At 28.8% G+C, this 25,267-nt stretch overlaps 2 protein-coding genes across 2 annotated transcripts in view; one reads left to right on the top strand and one right to left on the bottom strand.

Moving 5' to 3' along the window:
* Positions 1-1,080: 1,080 nt before the first annotated feature.
* Prp31 (pre-mRNA processing factor 31) lies at positions 1,081-16,629 on the bottom strand. Its single transcript, XM_075364152.1, has 9 exons — positions 16,258-16,629; positions 14,994-15,191; positions 14,539-14,743; positions 11,549-11,718; positions 10,637-10,794; positions 9,006-9,146; positions 5,648-5,797; positions 2,869-3,096; positions 1,081-1,388 (listed from the first exon to the last, which is right to left on the bottom strand). Exons 1-9 carry the CDS (start codon positions 16,379-16,381, stop codon positions 1,278-1,280), a joined length of 1,485 nt encoding a protein of 494 aa, XP_075220267.1. The 5' UTR covers positions 16,382-16,629; the 3' UTR covers positions 1,081-1,277.
* A 6,845-nt stretch (positions 16,630-23,474) lies between these two features.
* Cen (cerebellar degeneration-related protein 2-like) overlaps positions 23,475-25,267 on the top strand; it is a 593,469-nt gene continuing 591,676 nt past the window's right edge. Inside the window, exon 1 of the mRNA XM_075364140.1 lies at positions 23,475-23,736. Coding sequence (XP_075220255.1) covers positions 23,544-23,736 — 193 coding nt within the window. The 5' untranslated portion in view covers positions 23,475-23,543. The remainder of the gene's footprint in view (positions 23,737-25,267) is intronic.

Here is a 25,267-nt window from a genome sequence, read left to right as displayed (position 1 = left end):
GATAACATATCTTGCTCATAAACAGGACAGATTTCTTCAAAGGCCTGTGCACCATTTTTGTGCCTTTATCAAAATAAAATTGTAAAATGTAGCACAGTTTTGCAGAAAATTCACACATCTTCATGGTGCAATACCTTACATTTGAGTATAAGGATTCCAACACTGTTGGCATATCTGCTAGCTTCAACTGCCAGCTGTCAAATGACATTTGGGCCTGACTTGCTGCAACTCATATACCCTGGGATTTGAGACTAATGCTATCTCGTGCACAAAAGGCTCACTACTTTTTAGACTACCTATTATTAACCATTCATATTGAAACTACTTTTAGTAAAAACTTTTTACATCGGTAACACATAATATAAGTACCAAATGATAGGCCTTGAAAAAAATAGCATACCTAGTTTGGTTCCAGTCCTTCGAGGTAGTCCCCCATTTTGATTTCCCATACACTTAACCCACCGCTGGAAACATCATAGCACTATTTAAGAATGTGCGACATCTGTGTTGCCACTTTCATTACTGTCCTCAACTCAAATTAGCCAAAACAGTATACTAAAATAGATTCTATCACCATAAAAAATAATAGGCAGAGGATTGATAACAGAGTTGCTACTGTCTTATCTGCATATATTTTTTATTAAATTATTTAGGTTGTTTCTTTTTGATTTTTTTCTTAAATTCTAATTCCCAGAATATATTTTTTTTTATTCCAGGGAAATTGTCCTCACATCCAGTTAGGAATATTTACTTATTGGGATCGGTTCCAAAGAATTTAAAGTTTCATTTTTTTTAAATGTACATATTTCATATTTTACCCGTTTTTTTTACCTTCAAATTTTTTTCATAAAAGCTAAATAAGAGATGTATATTTTTTAGATGATCTCATTTACTTTTTTTTAATTATCAGGGCTCCACAAATAATTATTGGCATTAAAAAAATATATACTATTTTTAATTACTTCTCTACGTTTGTCTTACATATATTCTTCTCTTTCATATATTCCTGTGGATTTTCACTATAAGTTCTACTATTTTACTATAAAGTAAATATGAAAGGACATTCAAGAATTAAGAATGTTTTAATTTAGAAGATTTATTGTTTTAATTTCAATTACATTCATTACATTAATAATTAGAATTGCATTCATTCATAATTATATATTATACATTCATAATTTGTATATTACATTACATTCATTAATAATTAGAATTTTACATTCATTATTTTTTGGTTAAATTATACAAATGTTAAAAGATGCAGAATGATGTACAATTCATTCATCATTTCTTTGTTGTACTTTAACAAATCCAGCAGTATTTGAAAAATACTTGGCATTTTCACTAACATTCTTTTCAGCAGCTTGAGGATTGACAATTTCCAATCCCTGTAAACAAAAGTAATTTGTTTAGTAATTTAAACAAACAGAAACGTTTAAACATAACAAAACAAAATCAGAGCATAATGAGCAATTAAATATTTTAAAATACTTAAAATCCAATAAATATATAAAGAACTTCTAAGACATTTTAATCAGACATTCTAGTTTCTGATAGCTAAAATTAAGTCTGAAATATAATTAATTGGTGTAGAATGTAATTTTTATGCCCAAATAATAAAATTTGATTATTACAGGCTCTTTCATTTACTTAAAATTCACTTTCTCAGAAAAATGTATTTCATTTTTAATCTTTGTATTTCATTAAATTTTTCTTCTTGTTAAAATAAAGAATTTAAACTTTAATGTGTTAGTTATACAGGTAACTGTGACCCCTATCAGTGTTAGAAACAAGCATGTTAGGCGAATTTACTTTATTTTAACTTCTGCTTAAGATATGTAAATAGTAAACATTCTAGAATACCGACTGATTAATAAATGTTTTGTTACTGCGATAGATCTCAAAACATGGATCTATGCACAACCCAGCTTCACAGTTATACAAGCCATCAAACTTAAACCCCAAGTAATTACTATCGGTGACCTGCATCCCTAGAAAATAAATCAGTCATTCTATAAAAAATTTCATCTTGTAGGTCTAATGCATCACCAGAACCATTATGCATTATACTACCAAATTCATCCTCTTCATCAGTCTCATCTAACGTAACAATATCTAAATGTTCAGCATCAAAGAAATCAGAGTCTGATACTAAGACATCTAATAACCTTGCAACTTCATTATCAATCACATAAGCACTATTTTCTGACATGCTTGAACTGTTTACTTTCTACAAAAAAATATCCCTAAAATACAGATTGAAAACAAGAAGTGAAGTGCAAACAAATTCAAGAAAATAATACAGTAAAAAAAGAAAACTTGTATTATAAACACAAAGATTTTATACCTCATTTGGAAAAAGAAAACGTTACATAAACATAACATTACTAAAAAACTATATATGGAAAGAAAACATACTGTAAATATGATATTTTTATAACAAAAATTGTGAAAACCTAAGTGCAAACTGAATAACATTGAACGAAGCAGCTGAAATCGGAATGACGGCAGAATGGTGGGAGAAACAGGCTATGGCAATGGTAGTCATTTTACACAACAGCAGCTGATAGCAATACATGAAGCGTACTATTATGGCAAAACGCCATGGGACTGAATTTTCACTGCTGTAATAGTATGGCAAAACACATCTAAAGGGTAAACAAACAGTTTCAGAAGGTATAATCTAAAAACAACTTACAACTTACAACTTACAAAATCATAAAACATTTATTTTCATATTTAAGTTATTTTTTTAATATCTCAACATAATTTCTATGATGCTGAAAGAATACTAATATTTATATACAATCTGTTTTAAAACCCAAGACTGGCCATTTTACAAACTATTGACCATAAAAATATACTAACCTGCAATGGTGTAAAAGCAACACTAGATGCAGTTCCAGATACTTGTTTTTTAACAGTTGTACTTCCACCCCATACTTGCTGCTGTTTCTGCAAATTTTTCTGTAATGTTTTTGATATTCTAACTTTTGTCTTTTCATCAACTTGGGGTAATCTAATTCTCCCAGTTCCTGTTTTACCAATAGTACCTCGTGTATAACCAAGATCTTCTTGATAAGCATCATCTTCAATCTGGATTTACAAAAACAGAGTATAGTACTAGATTATAAATTAAAAGCTTATTCAGAAAGTGTTAGTAAAGGAATGTAACAAAACTAAATAAAATTAATAACCTAGTCTTCATTTAATGATGTTTATCATATATGTTATGCTGAGTCCATTTTAACAAGAATTTTACGATGCTGCAAAAACTAGGTTAAAATACAGGGTCATTGAAAAAAGTAGCAGCAATAAAAAAACAAATCACATCTCCCTGTGTAACTGAGATAAAAGTATTAACTGGAACTGCAAAATAAATGGGATATCGTCAAGTTTTTTTAGCAGTTACCTTGAGCTGATGCATATATTGCCTCTGCACTACTGTCAGTCAATGCAATCCGACAATTCAGCAGAAAGCAGTGCGTTTTGTGATTAGCAGAGTATAAATCAGTTATAACTGTTCAACAGACTTTCTGGCATGTTTATGGCAATGACACCCTGCATGCAAACAACATTAGACGGTAATACGAGCAGTTTAAGGAATCTGGCAACGTAGAACTGAAAATGTCTCCTGAACAGCCAGTTAACGAGTGAAGAAGCAGTTGACCATATATAACAAATATACATTGCTGTAATGTTTCAACAAGATTGTGTGCTTCCACACTTTACCCTAGGTGTTTGAAACGTTCTCAATCCCTAATTGTTGGACTGGTAGGGCTGATCTTGTGCTTTGGTCTGTGAGAAGCCCAGATTTTACAGCCCTAAACTTTTTTCTATGGGGTATGTTAAAAGAATTGTCTACATAGAAAAAAATCAGGGATGTACAACATTTAAAACAACAGATTACTATTGCCACAGTTACGTCTGCAATGCTGGGCAGAAGATGACTATTGGCTGGGTCATTGCAGAGTGACCAAGGAGCTCATGTTGAAACATTCTAAGGTATGTAAAAAAAACTTTGAGATTTTAAAAAACTTTTTAAAAATTCACCATTTGTCTCTGATAGTTTCTGAGATGCAATTTTTTTAGATTGCTGCAACCTTTTTCGATGACCATGTATATTTAATGAACTTGTCTTATATCAGTGTAAAATTACTATAATACATTACGATTAAAAACTAGTAACAAATTCAAAAACCAGTGTTTTAGGCGACGTAACATGAGTCACAAGTTAGTTGAGCCAGGTATTAACCATTATCAATGTAACAACTATCCTGTGCTACTAGTAAAGTAGAGTGTGCAGAGAAGTCTTTTGACATTGTTTTTTTCACTTAGTCAAATATACAGTAGCACATGTCAGCATGCCCACCAAATCTAAATAATATTCAACTTTGCAAGTAACATCTTCACTCTGTTAACCAAAGGATTTCTCATTGACATATAAACTCACAATTTCTTCTTTTTTTTAATTTCATGAAATTTTTTTCACAAGAGTTGTTTTCACAAACTGATTAGAATAGGCCTTGATCTTGCTGACTGTCTGGAAAGAAAAGCCCTTAACTTGGCTTACAAAATAAATGAAGAGTACGTAACATATTACAGTTTCATATTCAATAGCTTAAATTTGAATATAATATTTTACTATGTCTTAAATATAGGTCAAAATTAAAAAATTGTTATATGCACTGACTATTTTATTTGAATATTTTATTGTATATTTAGTTGAAATTTCTTAAAAATTCCCATCTTACCTATTCCGTATCAATTTTTTAGCTTTGAAAAAGAGGAGAAATGAAGATTATACTTCCTTTGAAAATAGAATGGTAATTTTCAAACACTTTCAGCAACAAAGTGTAAACTTTACACTGGTAAAAACATATTAACAAATTACTTAGTTAATACTCTCCAACAACTACTGAAAGAGCTGTTGTACCCTCTATCAGGAATCCTTACCCCAAATCTTCTTCAGATTATCATTAAAAATTAATTTGTAGAATGTTTTACAATTTTTTCAGTTTTAATTCATGACATTTTAGTTCAGTGTAAAAAACAACTTATTATTTGTTCCTACAGGGATACAATTTTAATTGTTATATTATTTTATGATTACCTTTGTATTTATTAAACAAAAATAAGATTTATATTTATTATTTTATGCGTAATGTTTTTAAATGTACTATATTTTGTTCTTTGAAATTACTCTCCTCTTGTCTTGAAATATAATACTGTATTTATAAACCAAGTGTTTCACTGTCAACATTTTGCACTTATGAGTATTTCTATAGACACAACGACCACAATGAGTGAGATATATTCAAATATAGATGTTAAAGCCAAAAGCCAACTAATGTATGACAATATAAAATAATACAATTTCATACAAATATAAAAATATAAATCATATTATTTTTAGGAAAATTACTAAATCAATTTTCAACTTAAAATTATAAAACAAAGCAATGATAGAAAACATTGCTTCCACTCATAGATCTCCATATGTGCCAAAGCAACCAAACCTTGTGTTAAGTAACCATCACAAATAGTTTTCATGTAAAATAGAAAAGATATTAAAAACTACAGCAAAATGAAATAACGTATTGCATTTAAATAAAATACATTCAAAAATATACACTGTTAAACATACATCAGCAAAATTAAGCCTGTTGTTTTGTTTTCTTAACTCTGTCATTGCATAACGCTCTTTCAATTTTCGCACACGTTTCCCACTTCGTTTCTTTCTTCCAGGGTCTATGGGCTTAGGAAGAGGTTTAACTAATTTCACTGGTGGAGGTTCCTAAATAACAAAATAAATTACAAAGATCTATTAATAGAATTTAATATATCACAAATAATGAAAGCAGGACATATATTGCTTAAATTTAAACTCAAAAAAAAAAAAAAACAAATGAAAATACAAGTGATCAAAATACCACAGGTTATGTAGTGAACTACTCCAGCAAATTTACGACACGATTTTGTCTTTAATCATTAATATTTACTGTAGTATCTTTACTCATAATTGTCCCATGGCACGGGAGGACAGAAGGTTCCCCTTCCATAGTAGGCTCTTTAATTATTAATATTTACTGTAGTATCTTTACTCATACTTGTCCCGTGGCACGGGAGGACAGAATGTTCCCCTTCCATAGTAGGCTGTACAGACAACAACAACCCATGTAATGTCCTCCTACATATCCCAGATATCGAATTATATGTAGATTTAACAAACGCACTGCAGGCGCTCCGACATTTTTTCTACCAATGCATATTATTGTTCAGGACATTTGTACCTGCAGCATTGCATGTACTTTAGCCGAACATATCTTTTTTTTATTAAGAAAAAGTTTAAGAAATAATAATTGAACTTTTTTTTTTAATAATTTTTGTAGGTTCTATTTTTCTTCTATCATTTATTTTTTCTGTCTCTTTTATATTTTATTATTTTTTGGGGGACTTTATTTTTTACAGTCTTAAATCACTACAATTACTTTAAAAACACTATATTTTTTCCATTTAATGTTTTCAATTTTTTATCTATTTATTTACTATATTTTTACAAAACTTACTTGCTAAAATAAAACAGAAAAAATTAAAATTACATTTACAAAATAATTAACATTATTTTCAATAATTATATAGACTACAATTTTTAACCTAAATTATTTACAACTAAATGAAATTTACTAAGATACATCATAAAAGATTAAAATTACATTTTACCAGAATCTGAAGCTGACGGACGTCTTAAATTTATAATTATTTCATCAAGATGGACAATGACCCTTCCGCCTTTCTAAAGTAGGTTCCTTTCTACAGCTCTTCATTTCATCGGTCCACAATTTTCATTTATAAATACTGGTGTTGACAAAATTGTTTCAACACTTACGTAAAAAATTACACCGCATCCACATAATATCAGCCCTTTCCAGCAGGAACTTTCTATTGTTTATTTTCTTCCACCTAAACCCGAGCTTACATGAATTGTACTGTCCAAACTCATTTCATCTGTAACTCCCTCTGCTTTATAATACACTATTTTTTTTTTCAACGTAGGAAGTTCTTTATTTCTATAAATCTCCTAAATAACATTCCGAATTGCTGTTTTAGTAAAGTCATCTAGTTCTAACACAGGTTTCTTTCTGTTTTTCATTGGTGTCACTTCAAGCACTTCTTTGGAAGCTCTTGAAACAGATTTTTGACTAATATTTAAAGCATCTGAAACCCGTTCAGTTACTTTCCAAAACAAAAGAAGAGGTCTGTTGTTTTCATTTTATTTTTGAAAATAATCCCTCGACAGTTTTATAAATATCCAACTTTGGGATATAAAAGCTGAGCCCTGACCATTCTTTGTTATTCTGCCACTGCTAGCCATAAACAACAATATTTTTTTCATAGTACAAAATATATTGTAAAATTTTTCTATACAAAGTCATTACTCTGTAAACCAAGTCAAGCAATGACAGAGGAGCAACTCCAAACGAGTCTACATAGGAAGCTCACAAATGGTTGCTAGGTAACAGAGAGAAGAAAGACATAACCCACCAGCTGTGGTGGGGGCTAACTATGCCTTGCATTAGGAGACACTGCCAGCAGGAAAGGGAATTTCTGTGGTAGAAAATAGGATAAAAATACTGCAGTTTGTTTTATTAATATGTTTTTCAATAAAATGACTACAATCAAGTTGTGATAAATGTTCAAGATTCAGTACTTTGCAAGAAAGTAACAACTTATAACAATGGAAGCAATAAATCTAAATTTCATTTAAATTTTATACACATCAATACAATATAGGCAGTTGCAAATCCAAATAGTAAAGACTGGATATTATTTGTAAATTCAAATTTTTAGATTATTATTTTACACAAATTTTTTACAGAAAATTTAGCTTAGCAGATTCAGACTTATACCCTTAGAACCAATAATGAGTAAGAAAAGATAAAAGTTAAGGAAAACAATAGATCTAAGAAACAACAATTACCCAATGTCTTACCAAAGATTTTACTTATTTAATCCATATTTGCGATCCTGTTGAACAGTGAATAATCATATAACTTGCAGAACTTTTTAAAATAAAAAAGAAATGTTTTAAAATATGATGGATTTTTGCATTAAGCTTGATATTCAGATCTTTGGAAGAATATATTTATTTACAATAAAAAATTGTATGAAATAGATATCTGTAGTAACTTCTACACATCTACCACTTTAATCATTGGTAATTATTACCTTCACCTGACATTTTTTCATTTTGAAGATGGTATTCCATAAAATATTGTAGATACGGAAGAATTAGCATCTTCTTACAACCTTACCCTTACGTTAATACCTGTAACTTGATCCTGCGTAGAATCTTGAAAATAAAAGGATAAATTCCAATGCATGATGACATTTAGTAATAAAACTGTTACAAATAGTTAATTGCGGTATATTTGGATTGGTAACTAAAAGCAGTTTTTCTTTACTAAAAAATTACAAATTTTTTTTAAAAGCACTAAAAAGTGATTGCGATCTTAGCCTTTAAAAACTTTGTTAATGTCTTAGCTAAATATAATTACAATATTACGACAAATTTAATACCAACTTTAAAAGTAATTTATATTTTTATAAGCTAAAAAATTTTTTTCAGGTCACATATTTACCAACGTCAAGTTTAGTCTCGCTTCTGATTAATCTCAAGCAATAATATCTTTTCAACATCATAATTTTTAACAAGATATTTTTTGAGGTAAAAATTTACTATTATTGACACACGAATAAGGACAAAACTATGAAAAATTAGCTTTTATAAAAGTGACAAAATTTAAAACAAAATTTCTTAATTTATCCTTAATGTAAAATTCAAAAGTACAAACTAAAACATTTAAACACATCATGTATATTTCAATTAATAATATAAATATCTTGTTACTGCAATAGTTAAATGATTTTTTTAAACTTTCATATTTTTACGGGTTTAAACATTAAACATTAGTAAAATACTAATTTTAATTATTAATACATACAGTTAACTTATCAATCTTTTTCTCTATTTCTTCACGAAATTTATGACCAACTAATCCATCAGTATTCTCATGACATGCATCAACACGTGCTGCTAATGTACATTTTGATGCAACTAATCTGGCTGCTTTACGTCTGAGATCCTGAAACATTATTATTACATTAAATATTTAATAGTTAGTTTTATTAATATATTGAATTATATCTTTTAAACTACTAATGGCTTTTTCATTCACATTTAATAATATTACAACAATGTACATTTTTTAAAAGTTGCATAACCTAGTATCTAATCCACTTAAAAAAATACTTATTTTTTAATTAAAACTAAAAATACTTATCATAGTAATCTTTGCCTACTGGAGAAAATAATTAATGACACTGTCTCAGAAACAGACAACTAGGGATGATCAAAACCAATTGCTGAACTGTAATTGAGCAGCGACCAACTGTAGGACAGAATAATCTCAAAATAAAAATCGGTTAATAAAATCATTGAATTTGTTAAAAGCATAAAAAGTAGTTTTTAAAAGCTATAATTGAAATTACACCATGTAAGTTAAAAATATCAGTCATATACAACAACATCTTATTTAAAAGAAACATTTTCTTATACAAATAAAGATAAAGTGGATAAAAATAATTAAATATACTCTAATCCTACAGTTCCAAAATCAAAGATATTCTTATTTTCCCATATAATTCAGAATAGTTCAATTGCACAAGATCTTTTAATATTAATGTAATGTTCGTTGGAATACCCAACTTATGCCATAATTTTCTACAACACATTTGATCATTTTACATTAACTAACTATTCAAAATATTTCAACAAAAGTTTCTTTTTTCTAGAATTCAGATAAAATATCTCAGATTCAATTCTCAGTAAAAATCTAGAATTTTTCAAAAAATTATTTCAATTTTTCTAATTAAAATACATGTGCAAAGCAAGACCAAATTCATAATTTTAAAGAACTTAGATTATTTCTTATTTTCTTCACTTTTCAACTTAATTCTATCAGCTGAAAATGCAATAATTGCTCACACTCACAATTCAAAAACATCTGGAGCAACTGTTCGTAGATAGTGAAAGAGACTACTCAAGTCTCTTTCACTAGAGACGCAATTCTCTTCACGCAATTACTCAAACATTATGTAAAAATAATAAAAATTTAAAAGCATAATGTAAATATAAAATTATTTAAAGTTATAAAATTAAACAAAAGAAAAAAGAAATGAACTTTATAAAATGTAAACCCTTTTCTTTTTCCTGTTAAGCTTCTAGGAATTACTTCATAATTACTTTTTCATTCATTACTTTTTTCGTTCAGGTATTACTTCAGAGGATGAATGAAGATTGTATGTATGAGTGTAAATGAAGTGTAGTCTTGTACAGTCTCAGTTCGACCATTCCTGAGATGTGTGGTTAATTGAAACCCAACCACCAAAGAACACCAGTATCCACAATCTAGTATTCAAATCCGTATAAAAGTAACAGCCTTTCCTAGGACTTGAATGCTGGAACTCAGACTTTCAAATCAGCTGATTTGGGATGGCGCCTTTGTTCAGATTAGTTTACAATCTTACCAAAGACAATTTTCACATAACAGCAACTGTCACAAAATTTACTTACTGGAGGAGTATCTTGAACAATATTTGAGTAATAAATGAATCCTGTATGAGGTAGAGCAGATGCTTGTGAAAATCCTGACAGAGTTTTTTTCTGTGAACCAAGCATAAGTACATTACACGCTGGCATTTTACATAATTTAGTCAAACCACCAGCAACCCCTATAAAAACAAACAAATAAAATAATTAATTTGTATTTTTAATTACGAAATTTAGTAATTGAGCTGAAAAATGTATACAGATTTTAATTTCAGGAAAACGCATTTTCTTTCTTAACTTCATAATGGTAAACTTTCATTAAATAAAATTTCATCAGCTTGTTATTCAAAACAAATAGTTCTTATGCTTTTCTCCTAAATGGCCATAATTGTTTCAAGACATGTGATAATGTTTGGCAGGTGTCCAAGTTAAATTTAATAACTATTTCATATGGAAGTGTTTCTGCTTCTTATGAAGAAGGTTATGGTTGCTTGTAATTATATCAGTTTATTAAAACAGGATAGAAAAAAGCATTACATTCTTAATTTTAGATATCGCTTAATAAAATCTGGGTGAACATTGAACCATATGTTTCTATTAAATATTCTGTAATTCTTATCTATGATTTTATTGATACATTAAATTAGTCTAAGATATAAATAAGAGAATGCTGTTCTTTTTAAATAGTGTACACTTTTGTTTAATATCAACAATAATTTATCAAACAAATGCAATTACAATCAAGCTACTAATTTTTAAAGATTCAATTAGAAATTTATAATTTCCAATTGAAGTATTTAAGAGCTCATATTCTTTATAATTAGGTATGAGATGATTTTATTTGAAACTATAATAAAATTTCCTCATGGAATTAAAAAAAAAAAATGTTTTATAAGAATATAAAAATATAAGAACATTTATTCTGAATATAATTACCTAATAATTTTGCAGCTGTAGAAGCACCAACAATTGCTGTAACATTTGGAGCAATAAACGTCATTCTGCTTTCAACATACTCATAAATTCTTAATTTAAATGTATTTAATTCAGCAGCCATATCACAAGCCTCTGTTATTTCTTTAAGTTCAGAATCGCTTAACATTTGACTGGAAACATAAATCATATTAGGAAGTCATCCATTCATATTTTTATTTTTAAAAATAACAGCCTTTGCAAAAAAGAATTAAAAGATGTTGAATGTTTAACATCTTTCAACACTTTAATAACGATTCTTTGAACCATTAGCTAATTAAATACATATACTATTGTTATTAGCAATTACAGCTACAATAGTTTTGTATAACTGTAACAAAACATTATAATCTGTATTAAGTTAAAGAATGAATGATCCGAGTAATTCACAAGACAATTATCAGTTCATTCATAATGCCTACTCAGTATTGTTTTATGTATTTATAAATTTTTTTTATAACAAGTAATTTATTATTTAAAACAATATTTTGCGTAGTTTGTTAAGGATAACATAAATCAAGTATGATGTATAAACCTTAAAAATGTTATGATATATAGCATTAATTTTCTTTAGGTATTTGTTTACTCTATGCCTTTTTCAAGGAGTCTTCCTTCTAACTTCCCAAAAGTAAAAAATGGATATATTATTTTATATTAATGGTTTAAGATTTTCAGGATAATCAATCTCAAAGTAATATACAGCAATTGTATATTACAATTATAGTTGTAAAACAATTTAAATCATTTAGAATAATGATCCTTTTTTCTAGCAAATTACAAACAAATCTAAGTTTAAGTCTTATCTCTATAGTTTATCAGTATTTCCATGTGGTTGGATACTTTTACAACTACATTGCTAAAATATGATATAGGAAAACTGACTACTCATGGATGGCTATTGTGTATTTTTCATATATCTTCATTTCATTAGAGGTAACATAAAAGAGGTGAAAAATTTTGTATCCGCTTAAACAACAAATGGATAGGAAGAAATAATTTAATGAAAAATGAGAATTTTCCTTTATTCTCCCACATAATTACCAATAACAATTCATTTCCATCAGCATGCACTACTTTTTGAAATCCATCCTAGAAGAAAATCAATGTCTGATTTTCAAAATTTTTTCCTCACTGTAGACTTCACCAAGTTTTGGGGAGTATGTGGAAATCATCAAGAGCCAGGTCTGAACTGCTCTATAGTTGAAAAAGTATTAGAAAAAAAAACCAAGCAATTAATTGATCTTTTGCTTCTGCAATTGTAGTGAGGTTTAGTATTGTCATATTGAAGATTCTCAGTTTTTTATAAACCCTAACTTTTTTAATTTTAATTATGTTATATATTCAGAATTTCTTTTCATTCCTTTTTTAATTACATCTACAAATAATGTTTACATCATTCCAAAATACAACCAACAAGAACTTTCTAGCCGAAGTTTGCATTTTGATTTTTGTTCAATTACAGTAACTCTTATGGCAGTATTCCATGGATTACATTCATTCTTAGTAATTGTGAACCTAAGTTTTATTGCATATAATGATTTTCTTTAAAAGCATCTTTTAGTTTAGAGTTTTCAGAACTCTTTCAGCTTCGTATAATTAAGACAGTACAGTATTTCATCTACGACAAAATTTTCAGAATCCAAACAGACAGATAATAAAATATATATAACTTTCTCCCTAGAAATTCCAAGTTCAGTAACATCCTCTTTATTTGATACATTATTTTCATATATAATTTTATCAATGTAATATTAAGGAAACTGGTCATTTTCACATACCTTCCATTTATGATTTTTTCTTAACTGTTTCCCTCACTTCATCTTTGAATTGCCTTGTAAAACAATTTTACAAAGACAAAATCTTTAATCAGATCTGCTTTCTAAAAATTCAAAATATCATATTTGTTGCTTTTGATTATTAGGTGATATATTTTTAGATTAATACCTTTTTGTAGCATGTGAAAATTTTATGTCTGGCATTTCCTTATATTTTGTTATATTATCATATGCAAATACAGAGTTACCCAAGAACAATATCAAGTTTCCAAAAGGAATACCTTAGTAGCTCTTCCTCAGAATTATATGATGTGTGTGGAAATACCAAACTGAACTACAGACTTTTCAACTTTCTGCAGAGTGATTTGTTGTATATTTCATACAAGATGAAAAAATAAACATTTAATACACTTATCTCTAAAATTAAATTTTTTCACTCACTGCTTTTGTTTTCTTCCTCCACATTTAATACTCTTGTAAAAATAACTGCTTTACCACATTTTTTTTTTAATATTCATGTTCAATATTGTGTTAGACACACATCAGTTTTATTAGCTGATCATTATTATACTTAATTAATCAAATGTTTTATACAACAATAAATGTCATAAAAGTTAATATTTTATTGTTGACATACATGTATATTGCTACATGTATGCAGCTTAAACATACATTACTAGGTTTTATAAGTACAATAACACCTCACTGTCATAATTTTAATAAAAACAATCTTGGTTTTATATGGTTACTAATTTGTTAATTATTTATACTATCATCATAGATTTAGAAAATATACTTTATTCTTTCCAAATAAATACAATTTTTTTGGGAAATGCTATAAAAATTATAACATATTAAAGAATTATTTTTTTAAATATTCTTTTTCTATCTTTTTTTCTGTAAACTGTCTGGATTTTATGCATTCAACATAAAAACATTATTTTAAAGTAATACTACATGTATTTAATCAATACATGTTACTTTTATTTTCAATACATTTTCATTTTGAAATTTTTTATCCTTTTTTAAATTAGTCGAATTAACTTTTATTTAAAAAAAACTATTATTAAAATAAAACTATAATTTATGTTTTATACATAACATTTATTAATACTTTTTTCAGAAAGTATTCTGTTTTGGATAATCAAAAAAATATAAAAATAAAATAATTATTATTACCCTTGAGTAGTAGATGCAGTAACAGAAACAACCATAATTGTAGCTTGGGTTAAAAATTGTTGTAATGCTTCATTGTTTTTAGCTTGGTCTAAATCATTGCCTAATTCTTTAACAGTCATCATATATTCTAATGGTTGTACTACAAGTGATTCTAGCTCCGGAAATCTTTTTGAATATTTATCTCTAACAAATCTGTGTATAAGCACTGAAATGAATTAAATAATATCACTTTAATATAAATAATACATATTTAACCAAATTATTAATTAATACAAGTAATAAGATATAAGAGAAAGAAGAGCTAAGAATACTTAAACTATAAAAAGAAGTATCTTAGGAGATTCTTCAGCAATAAGGCAATTTCATATTTCAAATAAACAACAAAAAATTGAATTTAACGAGGAATAAAAAAATAGTCTAACAAAGTAACTGAATGTAATTTTACTATTACACACCAATCTCATTATCTATATCGGCAGCAAGATTGTTAGCTTCAACGATCAACTGGTATTCAGGATCTGCTTCTAATGGTCCAGCAACATTATCTCGTCCATGACCCTTTCTTTGGTATTGCTCCATTTCACGAAGCACTCTTTGCAATCGATCAGAACTACGCAACTGTGCCAGTTGTTTAAGAGCAACACCTTTCATTTCTACAAACAGAAAAAAATCATGTAATACATAAAAATTATGATAATTTGAGATAAATTTAAATGTATTCCTATTCTATGTTAAATAGTTCAAAATATAATGAACACAATTTAAACACGTTTTTAGAATTTTTTGTTCATAATTTACATTAACATTTTACCGTATTAGTCTTATAAAATATATTTATTTAATATATATAAATATCTTAGTTTCATACATATTTAATATATACTCTTTCCTTTTAGTTTTTAGCTAAAGCTATTAGTATATTAACAAAATCCTGATGTAATATATCTATAGTTCTGAGAATCTGTGACATTTTTACATATACTTACTTTCAATCAATTTTAAAAACTTTCATTTTGAATATTACCAATCCTTTTTTTATATTCAACACTCATATTATCATATTATAAAACCCTTCAATTTTTTGAGTCTTCATAATCATGATATAAAGGACCTACAGTCCATACAAATACTTTTTCAACATTGTATTTCAGTAAAATTCCTTTACTTCTGGTTACTTCGGTTTATGTATCAAAATCCATACATAACTTAATTGTCTTCTACAATAGGTATTTCCTGTTTACTAAATACTACTGTCCTGCTCTTTATTTAAATTAAGTTTCTGTCCCAACAGGTACATTTTGCTGTAAACAGCAATTTCATCAGTGAATCTTTCTGGAGTTAAATCTATAATTGTAAACAAACATTATTTTAGTATTAAAAGACTTTATGTACATCCTTTCCTTGATAGAATCAGTGATTACATACTTCAGTTATAATTTGGTTATCTAATCTACATATAACAGTTGTTACAATTACATTAACATAATTACAAAAAAGAAAGAAAGGTTTTACACAAATATTATTTTTATTTGCATATACTCTAGAATGGTAATGTATATTTATAACACAAATGAGCCTATACAAATTATTTAAAACCACAATTAAATAAATCACAGTTTAACTGGCATTCTGATCTCACTATGCCATAAATTAATTACCTTAATTTTTCTCATATGAATACTACCCATATTTGAAAGATAAGACTATACACAAAATTACCTTCTTCCATGGGAACAATGGCTTCAGATTCATCAATTTCGGACGAAACATCTTGATTTTCAATAAAATTTTCTTCCATCTCATCATCTTCAAGATCTGCCAGTAGTTCGTCGGCCAGCGACATTTTTAAAAAAAATTTAGAACGCTACAAAAATAAAAGTTATTCTAAGAAAAATTAACCAGATTTTATCGAGAATTTAAATTTATAATTTGTTACCAATAATGGATATAGACATTAAAAAATATGTTGATAGTAAAATTCAACCGAAGTTGAATATATTTCAGTGCATGAATTTCCGACAAACAGGCATGGTTAGTTAACAAACGTTCACCAACTAAGACTACATTGTTTGGTTAACAATTGTCTATACACGAACGGTATTCATTGTGATATCGATTGTGAATAATTCCGATATAATTATTCAGTATCGATAGTTTGTCTGAAACTCAATTATCAACATAGCAGATTGCGCGCGTTTTTCGATTTTAGTTAATTTTTTTTAAATTTGTACAAGATGAATTTCGGAATAATACAATTTTTTGAAGGTTTGAAATTGTGGACAGGAGGCATAAAGTATTCCATAAATTTTTTTGCTCGATGACCCCCAGAAAGTAAAAAAATATAAAATAAATATTTTGCAGCCCCAACCACAACCCAATGAAACCTAATTAAAATTATATAGCTGCATTGATAGCAACGGGTATGAACATGCATGTATTAAGTGTACAAACATGAGCAATTTATATTTTCCAACTTGATGTACACATGCTCCTTTTAATTTGGTCAGTTTGCATAATATTCACTGTGAGAGTGTCATGCATATGATACTTTCATATGATATTATATGTGTGTTCAAACATGCATATGATACGTTATAACACATTGTGCTCTCAGCAGTGTAAAAGAGGCATAAGGACCTCTTATACACTGCTTATTATTATATTATATAATAAATAATAATAATTGAGGTTTTAGTTTTTTAGTGTGAGATCAGACGGTTTTTTTTTTTCAATTAGATTCTTATGAAAAATTGATAAATTTGAGAAAAAACAGTGTGCCATCTACATCCAGTGAATTGATCGGTAAAAAGACAAAATTATGCAATGACAGTTATTTAAATTATGGTTTTACCTTGCTGGATGGAAAGTCACAGTGCATTGTTTACTTTCAAGTCCTCTCTGATGAAAACATGAAGCCAGCAAAATTAATTTGACACTTGGAAAATAAACATCCATTCCATAAAAACAAACCCTTGGAATTTTTCAAAAGAAAATTGCATACGTTGAGAAATCGAATATTCTATATTATAAATCTATATATTCTTTCTATAATAAACTATATTATCTTTAAATAAAGCCATATTGACAAAAATGCACTTGAAGCATCTTATCTCATAGCATTAAGAGTAGCTAAGATGTCCAAACCCCATACAGTCACAGAAAACCTCATATTGCTTGCTGCAATTGATGTGGTCACTATTTTAATAGGCACGGAAGAAGCAAAAAAATTGAAAAAACCTACTTTTTAACGACAAAATATTAAGGTGAATCAATGACATGGCTGCTTCGCCATTAGATAATTCAGCAAGTGAGTTCAATTGAACTTTTTAGTATTCAATTTGATGAATCAAAAGATGTGGCAAACATTACTCAGTTCATATGTTTGTGAGATATGAATGCGACAGGGACAGATCAGTCAAAGAAAATATGTTGTTTTGCAAATCAATACTTGGTTATGCAACAGGACAATGTCTTTTTGATGTTTTTTATGAAGCTACTAAAAACTATATAACATAGATTGGACAAAATGTATTGCAGATGTAGTGATGGTACAAAGGTGATAACAGGAAAGAACAGTGGATTTATGAAGAAATTTAAAGATCATCTTATGCCAAGGGTGAAATGAACGCACTGTTTCCTTCACAGACATGAACTTGCCACAAAAGTATGCCAGATAATCTCAAACAAATTCTTTGTGAAGCTATAAAAATTTTTAATTTTTAATTTTATTAAAAGTAGACTATTACACAATAGACTGCTATTACACAATAGAATAAACCATGTGATAAAATGGGCAAAAAAAAAAAATCTCTTCTTTTCCATACAAAAATCAGATGCTTATCGTGTTAACCCGGTTATGGGAATTGCGAAATGAATTAATAATATTTTTGTAGGATGAACAAACACGATTCTCAATGTTTTTACTGAATAAGAAGTGCATGTTGCTGTTGGCTTACGTAGCTGATGTGTTTTCATATTTAAATGACTTGAATGTGAATTTATAAGGACGTGATTAACACAAGAACTTTTTATTAATGACAGATAAAGTTCATGCTTTCATTAAGAAGCTTTATATCTGGATTATTTGCCTTCAAAGTAAAAATGTTTATATGTTTCCACTCACTTCCAATTACACCGAGAAAAATTTAGTTGAAGAAGAAGACACTATTACTCACCACAGTTTGGATAATATGAAGATGCATTTGCATGAACTAAAAATTCAGTTGGTAGAGTATTTCCCAGAAGATGAAAATGATTTTGTGAAGAGATGGGTACTGAATTCATTTAGTGAAAATGTTTTTCCAGCTGCTAAGTTACCAGTTGAGATTTACAACCAGATTATCAAAATGTCTGCCGATAAAATGCTACAACTACAATTCACATCAGAAGATTTAGATATGTCTCAGCTTGCTCATCAAAGTGAATATGGAAATTTAGTCACAGGTGCATCGAAAATATTAATCCCTTCTGCCACATCTTACCTCTGTGAAAAGGGTTTTTTTGTCTATGGTTGCACTAAAAACTAAACATAGGAATTTTCTTTTATCGATAAACAATTTGCTTTTGTGTGTTTCTAACACATCCACCTACAGAGAGGTTTTTAAATGAAAAACAAATGCAATCATCTCATTAATTTATTTTCTTTACATGTGTACTTATAAATGTAAGCAAAATGTTTATAAGAAATGATTTTTTTTCTCATAAAATGATTTTGTTATTGTTTACGTTGAAAGTTGTGGACTAATTTTGCAACCCCTATTGTGGCAGTGATATGATAATTTAACAAGTTTTAATAAAAGCTCCTTTTTCCAGGTGTTTCTTGTTTTTGTCAATCCTTAATTATTGAATATCTCTGAATTGTTATGAAACCTATTTATGATCTCCTCTTAGGTCAACTAGGAAAAGATTTTCAGAGCTAAATATTTCCCACTCAGCACTTCAAAAAATGATAAATAAAAATCTTTAATTTAAACCCTTTAGGCCTGCTTGTATTCATACACTTTCTGACTGGGATATGGCTTTAATGGAAACTTGTTGCAAAACTCTTTTAAAACATTTTCCTAAAGTTTAGTCGTGGAAACCAGTTTTATTCTACTATGAATGTGCTATTTATCTGAGTAACAGATCTTGGAACATATATTCTTGGTATAAAGAAAATCCCCACTTTTATGAGGAAATCACAAATCACCCACCCACCACATGTAATGATGTGGACAGTGATACCTGTAGGACCATGCTTTTTTGAAGGAAATATTGACAGCATTTAGTTTTTTAACATGCTTGAAAATTATTTTATTCCTTGGTTTCAACTGATTACAATCTGCAATTTTACAGCAAGATGGAACTTCAGCTCATTATGCTCAGTCAGTAAGGGGCGTTTTGTAGGGCGATGGATTGAGGAGCTCTAAAATTCAGTGGTATCTGGAAATCTAAACTTAACAGCCTTTGACAATTCTCTCTGAGGAATAATCAAAGAAAAAATCTCCTATTTGCAACTAAGGAATGTTGATGAGGTGAAAACTGCTGTCAGAAATTGTTTTTATGACTAATTCTTCAATATGGACGAGAGTCTATTGCACCTGCAAAAAAAAAAGTTGTGTGTGGGTAATAAAGAACCACAAACAGGTACGATTTAAGATAACTTTCATGTGATATCAAATATACTAATGACAGACAATTCATGTTTATTTCTTTATATAGAAATGGATTTTCTGGATACTAAAAAAGATTAATAATATTTAATTATTTTGAATTATGCAGCAATGAATTATGGTATGTAAAATTTAATATTGTAAAATTGAATACTTATACCATATTTTTATCATGAGCTGTAGTTGAACACAACTAGATGAAGACCAAATCTGGGATGTATTTTGTTGGTGGGAGGGAAGGAACAAATAATGTCTCCTATTTGATATTATAGAGAACTTAAATTAGGGTAAAAGTAGTCTTATAGACTCGTCAATATCATGGTGGCTGGAGGTTTTTAGCATAATTTATTCATAGTTGTTAATCATCTCTTGTGCCTGTTATTACCATGTGTTATTTACCTTAGTTTGAAAAATATTCTTCAGTATTCACAAGTTATATCAAAGATTATTGTGAAACTCCTAGAAAAAAAAATATTATTGAAAACTCCTGTGGTAGTTGCAAGTTTTCAAAAAGAAATTTCAAGGAAGTGTTTTATTACCAAATAATGCTAGTAAAATGCTTCTTTTTTTTTAGTCTTCAGTCATTTGACTGGTTTGATGCGCTCTCCAAGATTCCCTATCTAGTGCTGGTTGTTTCATTTTAGTATACCCCATACATCCTACATCCCTAACAATTTGCTTTACAAATTCCAAATGTTGCCTGCCTGCACAATTTTTTCCTTCTACCTGTCCCTCAAATATTAAAGCAACTATTCCAGGATGCCTTAATATGTGGCCTGTAAGTCTACCTATTCTTTTAACTATATTTTTCTAAATGCTTCTCTCTTCATCAATTTGCCACAACACTTCTTCATTTGTCACTTTATCCAACCATCTGATTTTTAACATTCTCCTATACTTTCATAAGCTTCTAATCTTTTCTTCTAAGGTACTCTGATCATCCAAGTTTCACTTCCATATAAAGCTACGTTCCAAACATATACTTTCAAATATGTTTTCCTGACGTTTAAATTAATTTTTGATGTAACCAAATTATATTTCTGACTGAAGGCTCATTTTGCCTGTGCTATTTGGCATTTTATATTGCTCCTGCTTCGTCTATCTTTAGTAATTCAACTTCCCAAATAACAAAATTCTTCTACCTCCATAATCTTTTCTCTTCCTATTATTAGATTCAGTGGTCCATCTTCATTATTTCTATAACATTTCATTACTTTCATTTTGTTCTTGTTTATTTTCATGAAGTAGTTCTTGCATAGGACTTCATTCATACCATTCATTGTTCCTTCTAAATGTTTTTTACTCTCAGCTAGAATTACTATATCATCAGCAAATCGTACCATCTTTATCTTTTCACCTTGTACTGTTACTCTGGAGATAAATTGTTCTTTAACATCATTAACTATTAGTTCTAAGTAACAATTAAAAGGTAATGGTGATAGGGAACATCCTTGTCGAACTCCCTATTTTACTACAGCTTCTTTCTTATGTTCTTCAATTATTACAGTTGCTGTTTGGTTCCTGTAAATGTTAGCAATTGTTCTTCTATCTCTGTATTTGAACCTTAATTTCTTTAATAATGCTGAACATTTTATTTCAGTCTATGTTATCGAATGCCTTTTCTAGGTCTATAAATGCAAAGTATGTTGGTTTGTTTTTCTTTAATATTCCTTCTACTATTAATCTGAGTGCTAAAATTGCTTCCCTTGTCCCTATACTTTTCCCGAAACCAAATTGGTCTTCTCCTAACACTTCTTCCACTCTCCTCTCAATTCTTTTGTACAGAATTCTGGTTAAGATTTTTGATGCATGAGTAGTTAAGCTAATTGTTCTGTATTCTTCACATTTATATGCTTCTGCTGTCTTTGGTATCATACCAGTAACACTCTTTTTTGAAGTCTGTCGGAACTTCAAATTTTTTGTAAATATTACAAACCAGTTTGTATAATCTATCACTTCCACACCTGGACTACGCAGTAATTCTGCAGTTAATTCCCATCTATCCCAGGAGCCTTTCTGCCATTTAAATATTTTAATGCTCTCTTAAATTCAAATCTCAATATTGTATCTCCTTTTTCCTCCTCTTCAACTTCCTCTTCTTCCTCTACAACACCAGTTTCTAATTCATTTCCTCCGAATAACTCTTCAGTATATTCCACCCACCTATCGACCTTTTCTTTTGTATTATAAATCAGTGTACCATCTTTAGTTAACACATTATTATGTGTTATAATTTATGTACCATAAAATTCTCCTTAACTTTCCTGTATGCTCCGTCTATTTTACCAATGATAATTTTTCTTTCCACTTCTGAAATCCACTCTTCTTCTCTAATTTGCACTTCCTGTTTATAGTATTTCTTAATTTTTGATAGTTCCTTTTACTTTCTTCATCAGTAACATTCTTATATTTTCTACGTTCATCCATGAGCTGCAATTAATCCTCTGAAATCCAAGGTTTTCTACCAGCTCTCTTTGTTCTGCCTACGTTTGCATCTGCTGATTTAAGAATTTCCTTTTTAACATTCTCCCATTCTTCTTCTACATTTTCTACCTTATCTTTTTTACTCAGACTTCTTGCGATGTCCTCCTCAAAAGTCTTCTTTACCTTCTCTTTGTCAAGTTTCTCTAAATTCCACCGATTCATCTGACACCTTTTCTTCAGGTTTTTAAACCCCAATCTACATTTCATCACTAAATTGTGGTCGCTATCAATATCTGCTCCAGGGTAAGCTTTGCAGTCGACGAGTTGATCTCTAAATCTTTGCCTAACCATGATATAATCTATCTGATACCTTGCAGTATCACCTGGCTTTTCCATGTATATATTCTTCTATTATGATTTTTAAACTTAAAATGTATTATAAATAGAAATTGGATCTGTAATAAAAACAAATAATTTTTAATCAGTGCACTGACTACATCAGAAAGTAAATTTTAATTTAAAAAATTTTTTTGTTATCCATCTAGTTCGCACCGCTACATTTTCTGATTTAAAAGTATTACCGGTATTTTTAAGTGGATCAAGGACAATTTTAGCAGCTGATCACTAATAATATTTCAAGGTACCAACGCTTTAATGTTAATACTCAAACTGGTCGAACATTTTTAAAGAATGTAAACAAGTAATGTACGCTGAACCGCCCAAGATTTTTCGATTCTATCCCGTATATGTTGGAAATACTGGTTAATTGTCAAGACCAATGTAGTAAAGAGTAGCTATTGATTTTCAATTCTCGTACACTGGTTTCTTTAATTTCTACTCTATTGGTATCCCTGCCAAATAGTAAGCAATGGGAGCTGTTGCTGGTGTTTGTACGGTGTAAATCCGTGTAATTCTGTGTTTTAAATATGAATGAAATACTTTAACTATGTTCAAAACGAAATTTATTGGTTTATTTATCTTTTAGAGAATATAATGGCATACCGAGTATCTGGAGAAGGATATTCTGCCTATTTTCGTGAGGAAGAAGATGGTCGTGGAACCCAAGCAGACGATATTGACGATGGCTACACATGTTTACTTTGTAACACGAGCTACGAAAAAGGTAACTCTTATTTTATGGTTAAAGTATGTTAATTAGATGAACGTGGTTTAAGTGCCTGGCAACAGTTGTGTGAAAATAGAGTTATAAATAAAGTTCTTCAGCGAAACAAGTTTTGTTCAATGATTTTAGAGTTTCACTTCTTGATAACAGATGTCGCGACGTATGTTGAATTTCATTATTTGCAATTAAAAGTTAAGCGGTTTTTATTAATGATAACATTGCTAACGTTTTTGCGTGCAGTGCTTATCTTCAACTTAAAATATTACTCGCGCAACACAGTTCCATAATCCAAGCGGGAATAAGTAATTGCACGACAACTAAGCATTGGCATTGTTGATGTTTACTACAACTATCAACAGATTAATTTTTTTATGTTGATGTATATATTTGAATTTTATGATCATTATGATGAAAAATCCCCAGTAACCATTTCAGTTATTACAGTTTTTAATTCCCATTTTCATATGATAGTATTTTTAAATGAGCTAAGTTTTTAATGTTCTTTATCTCATTTTAACGTCTAAAAAGATCATGATTTACTTTTTAAACTACTGGAAGTATTCTTCCGAACCTACAATATTATTTAGGGAAAAAGATTGGATCATAGTCTTGAAAAGATCCAGAAGAATGTTTGTTATTATTCCATTTTGTTATATTTGTTTGTTTCAGTTTATTATTCCAGTTGGAAAATTAACTGTGATTTTTAATTTATAGAATTGCAAATATTTTTCATGCTGATGTCATTATTCTTATTTGACTGTAAATATAAATTGCAGTTTTAGATGGAATGAGCTTCTTAACAAAAATAAGAAGCTTATTTTTGTTAAGAAGCTCAATTTATATTTGTTATAAAATTGTTAGGTTTTAACAATAGACCAAACCGAATATAATGTATTCAGTCATTTTTGCAGAAATCTTAAGCAACAGGTGCTGTTTTTTTTCATGTAGCTTGGTTACAGCTTTTTTTGAAGTTAGAAAGATGTATATTCACAATTCATTCAAAAAATGTATTGGATTTAACTTCTGTACGTTTATTTAGTATGTTGTTATGTGTGTTTGTATATTATAATGTTGGGTTAAGCTGTCCTTTTTTATTTTCATGTTAAGTAACAATATATTAAATGAGCAGGCATAATTAAAATCTGACACTTTTTGACAACATTGTATCATCCTAATTTAAAAAACAAATAAATGTGGACAGTAACATTAGATGTCTGTAGGAATGATGAGAGTAGCTGCATTAATGATTGGAGTTAACCACAAAAATGACTACTGATATCACTTTTTGCAAACTATATTTATTCAACATTTTGGTCTGATTCGTTAAGTTTTATTTAAATTTTTACCTTAAGTCATGGACAGAAATAATAGCAAATATATACATGTGTAATATTTAGGAATTTGTAGTACTGTGTCTGAATGTGTATTTGATTTATTTATTACTAGAGTACTCAATAATATGTTAGCTTGTTACAGTTGTTTTCCACACAGAAAGTACATTGTTTTGGTAACATTTAAACACATTTTTGTG

Source organism: Lycorma delicatula, chromosome 4 (genome assembly GCF_047948215.1).
Source record: "Lycorma delicatula isolate Av1 chromosome 4, ASM4794821v1, whole genome shotgun sequence".
NCBI lineage: Eukaryota > Metazoa > Arthropoda > Insecta > Hemiptera > Fulgoridae > Lycorma > Lycorma delicatula.
The sequence above is the reverse complement of the archived record's forward strand: the minus strand, read 5'-3'. Positions and strand labels throughout refer to the sequence as shown.

Coding starts and splice junctions, on each gene's coding strand:
- Prp31 (XM_075364152.1), bottom strand. CDS start 16,381: ATGTCGCTGGCCGACGAACTACTGGCAGATCTTGAAGATGATGAGATG. Junction 15,192..16,257: donor CATTGTTCCCATGGAAGAAG/GTAATTTTGTGT, acceptor TTCTGTTTGTAG/AAATGAAAGGTGTTGCTCTT. Junction 11,719..14,538: donor ACTGCATCTACTACTCAAGG/GTAATAATAATT, acceptor TTATGTTTCCAG/TCAAATGTTAAGCGATTCTG.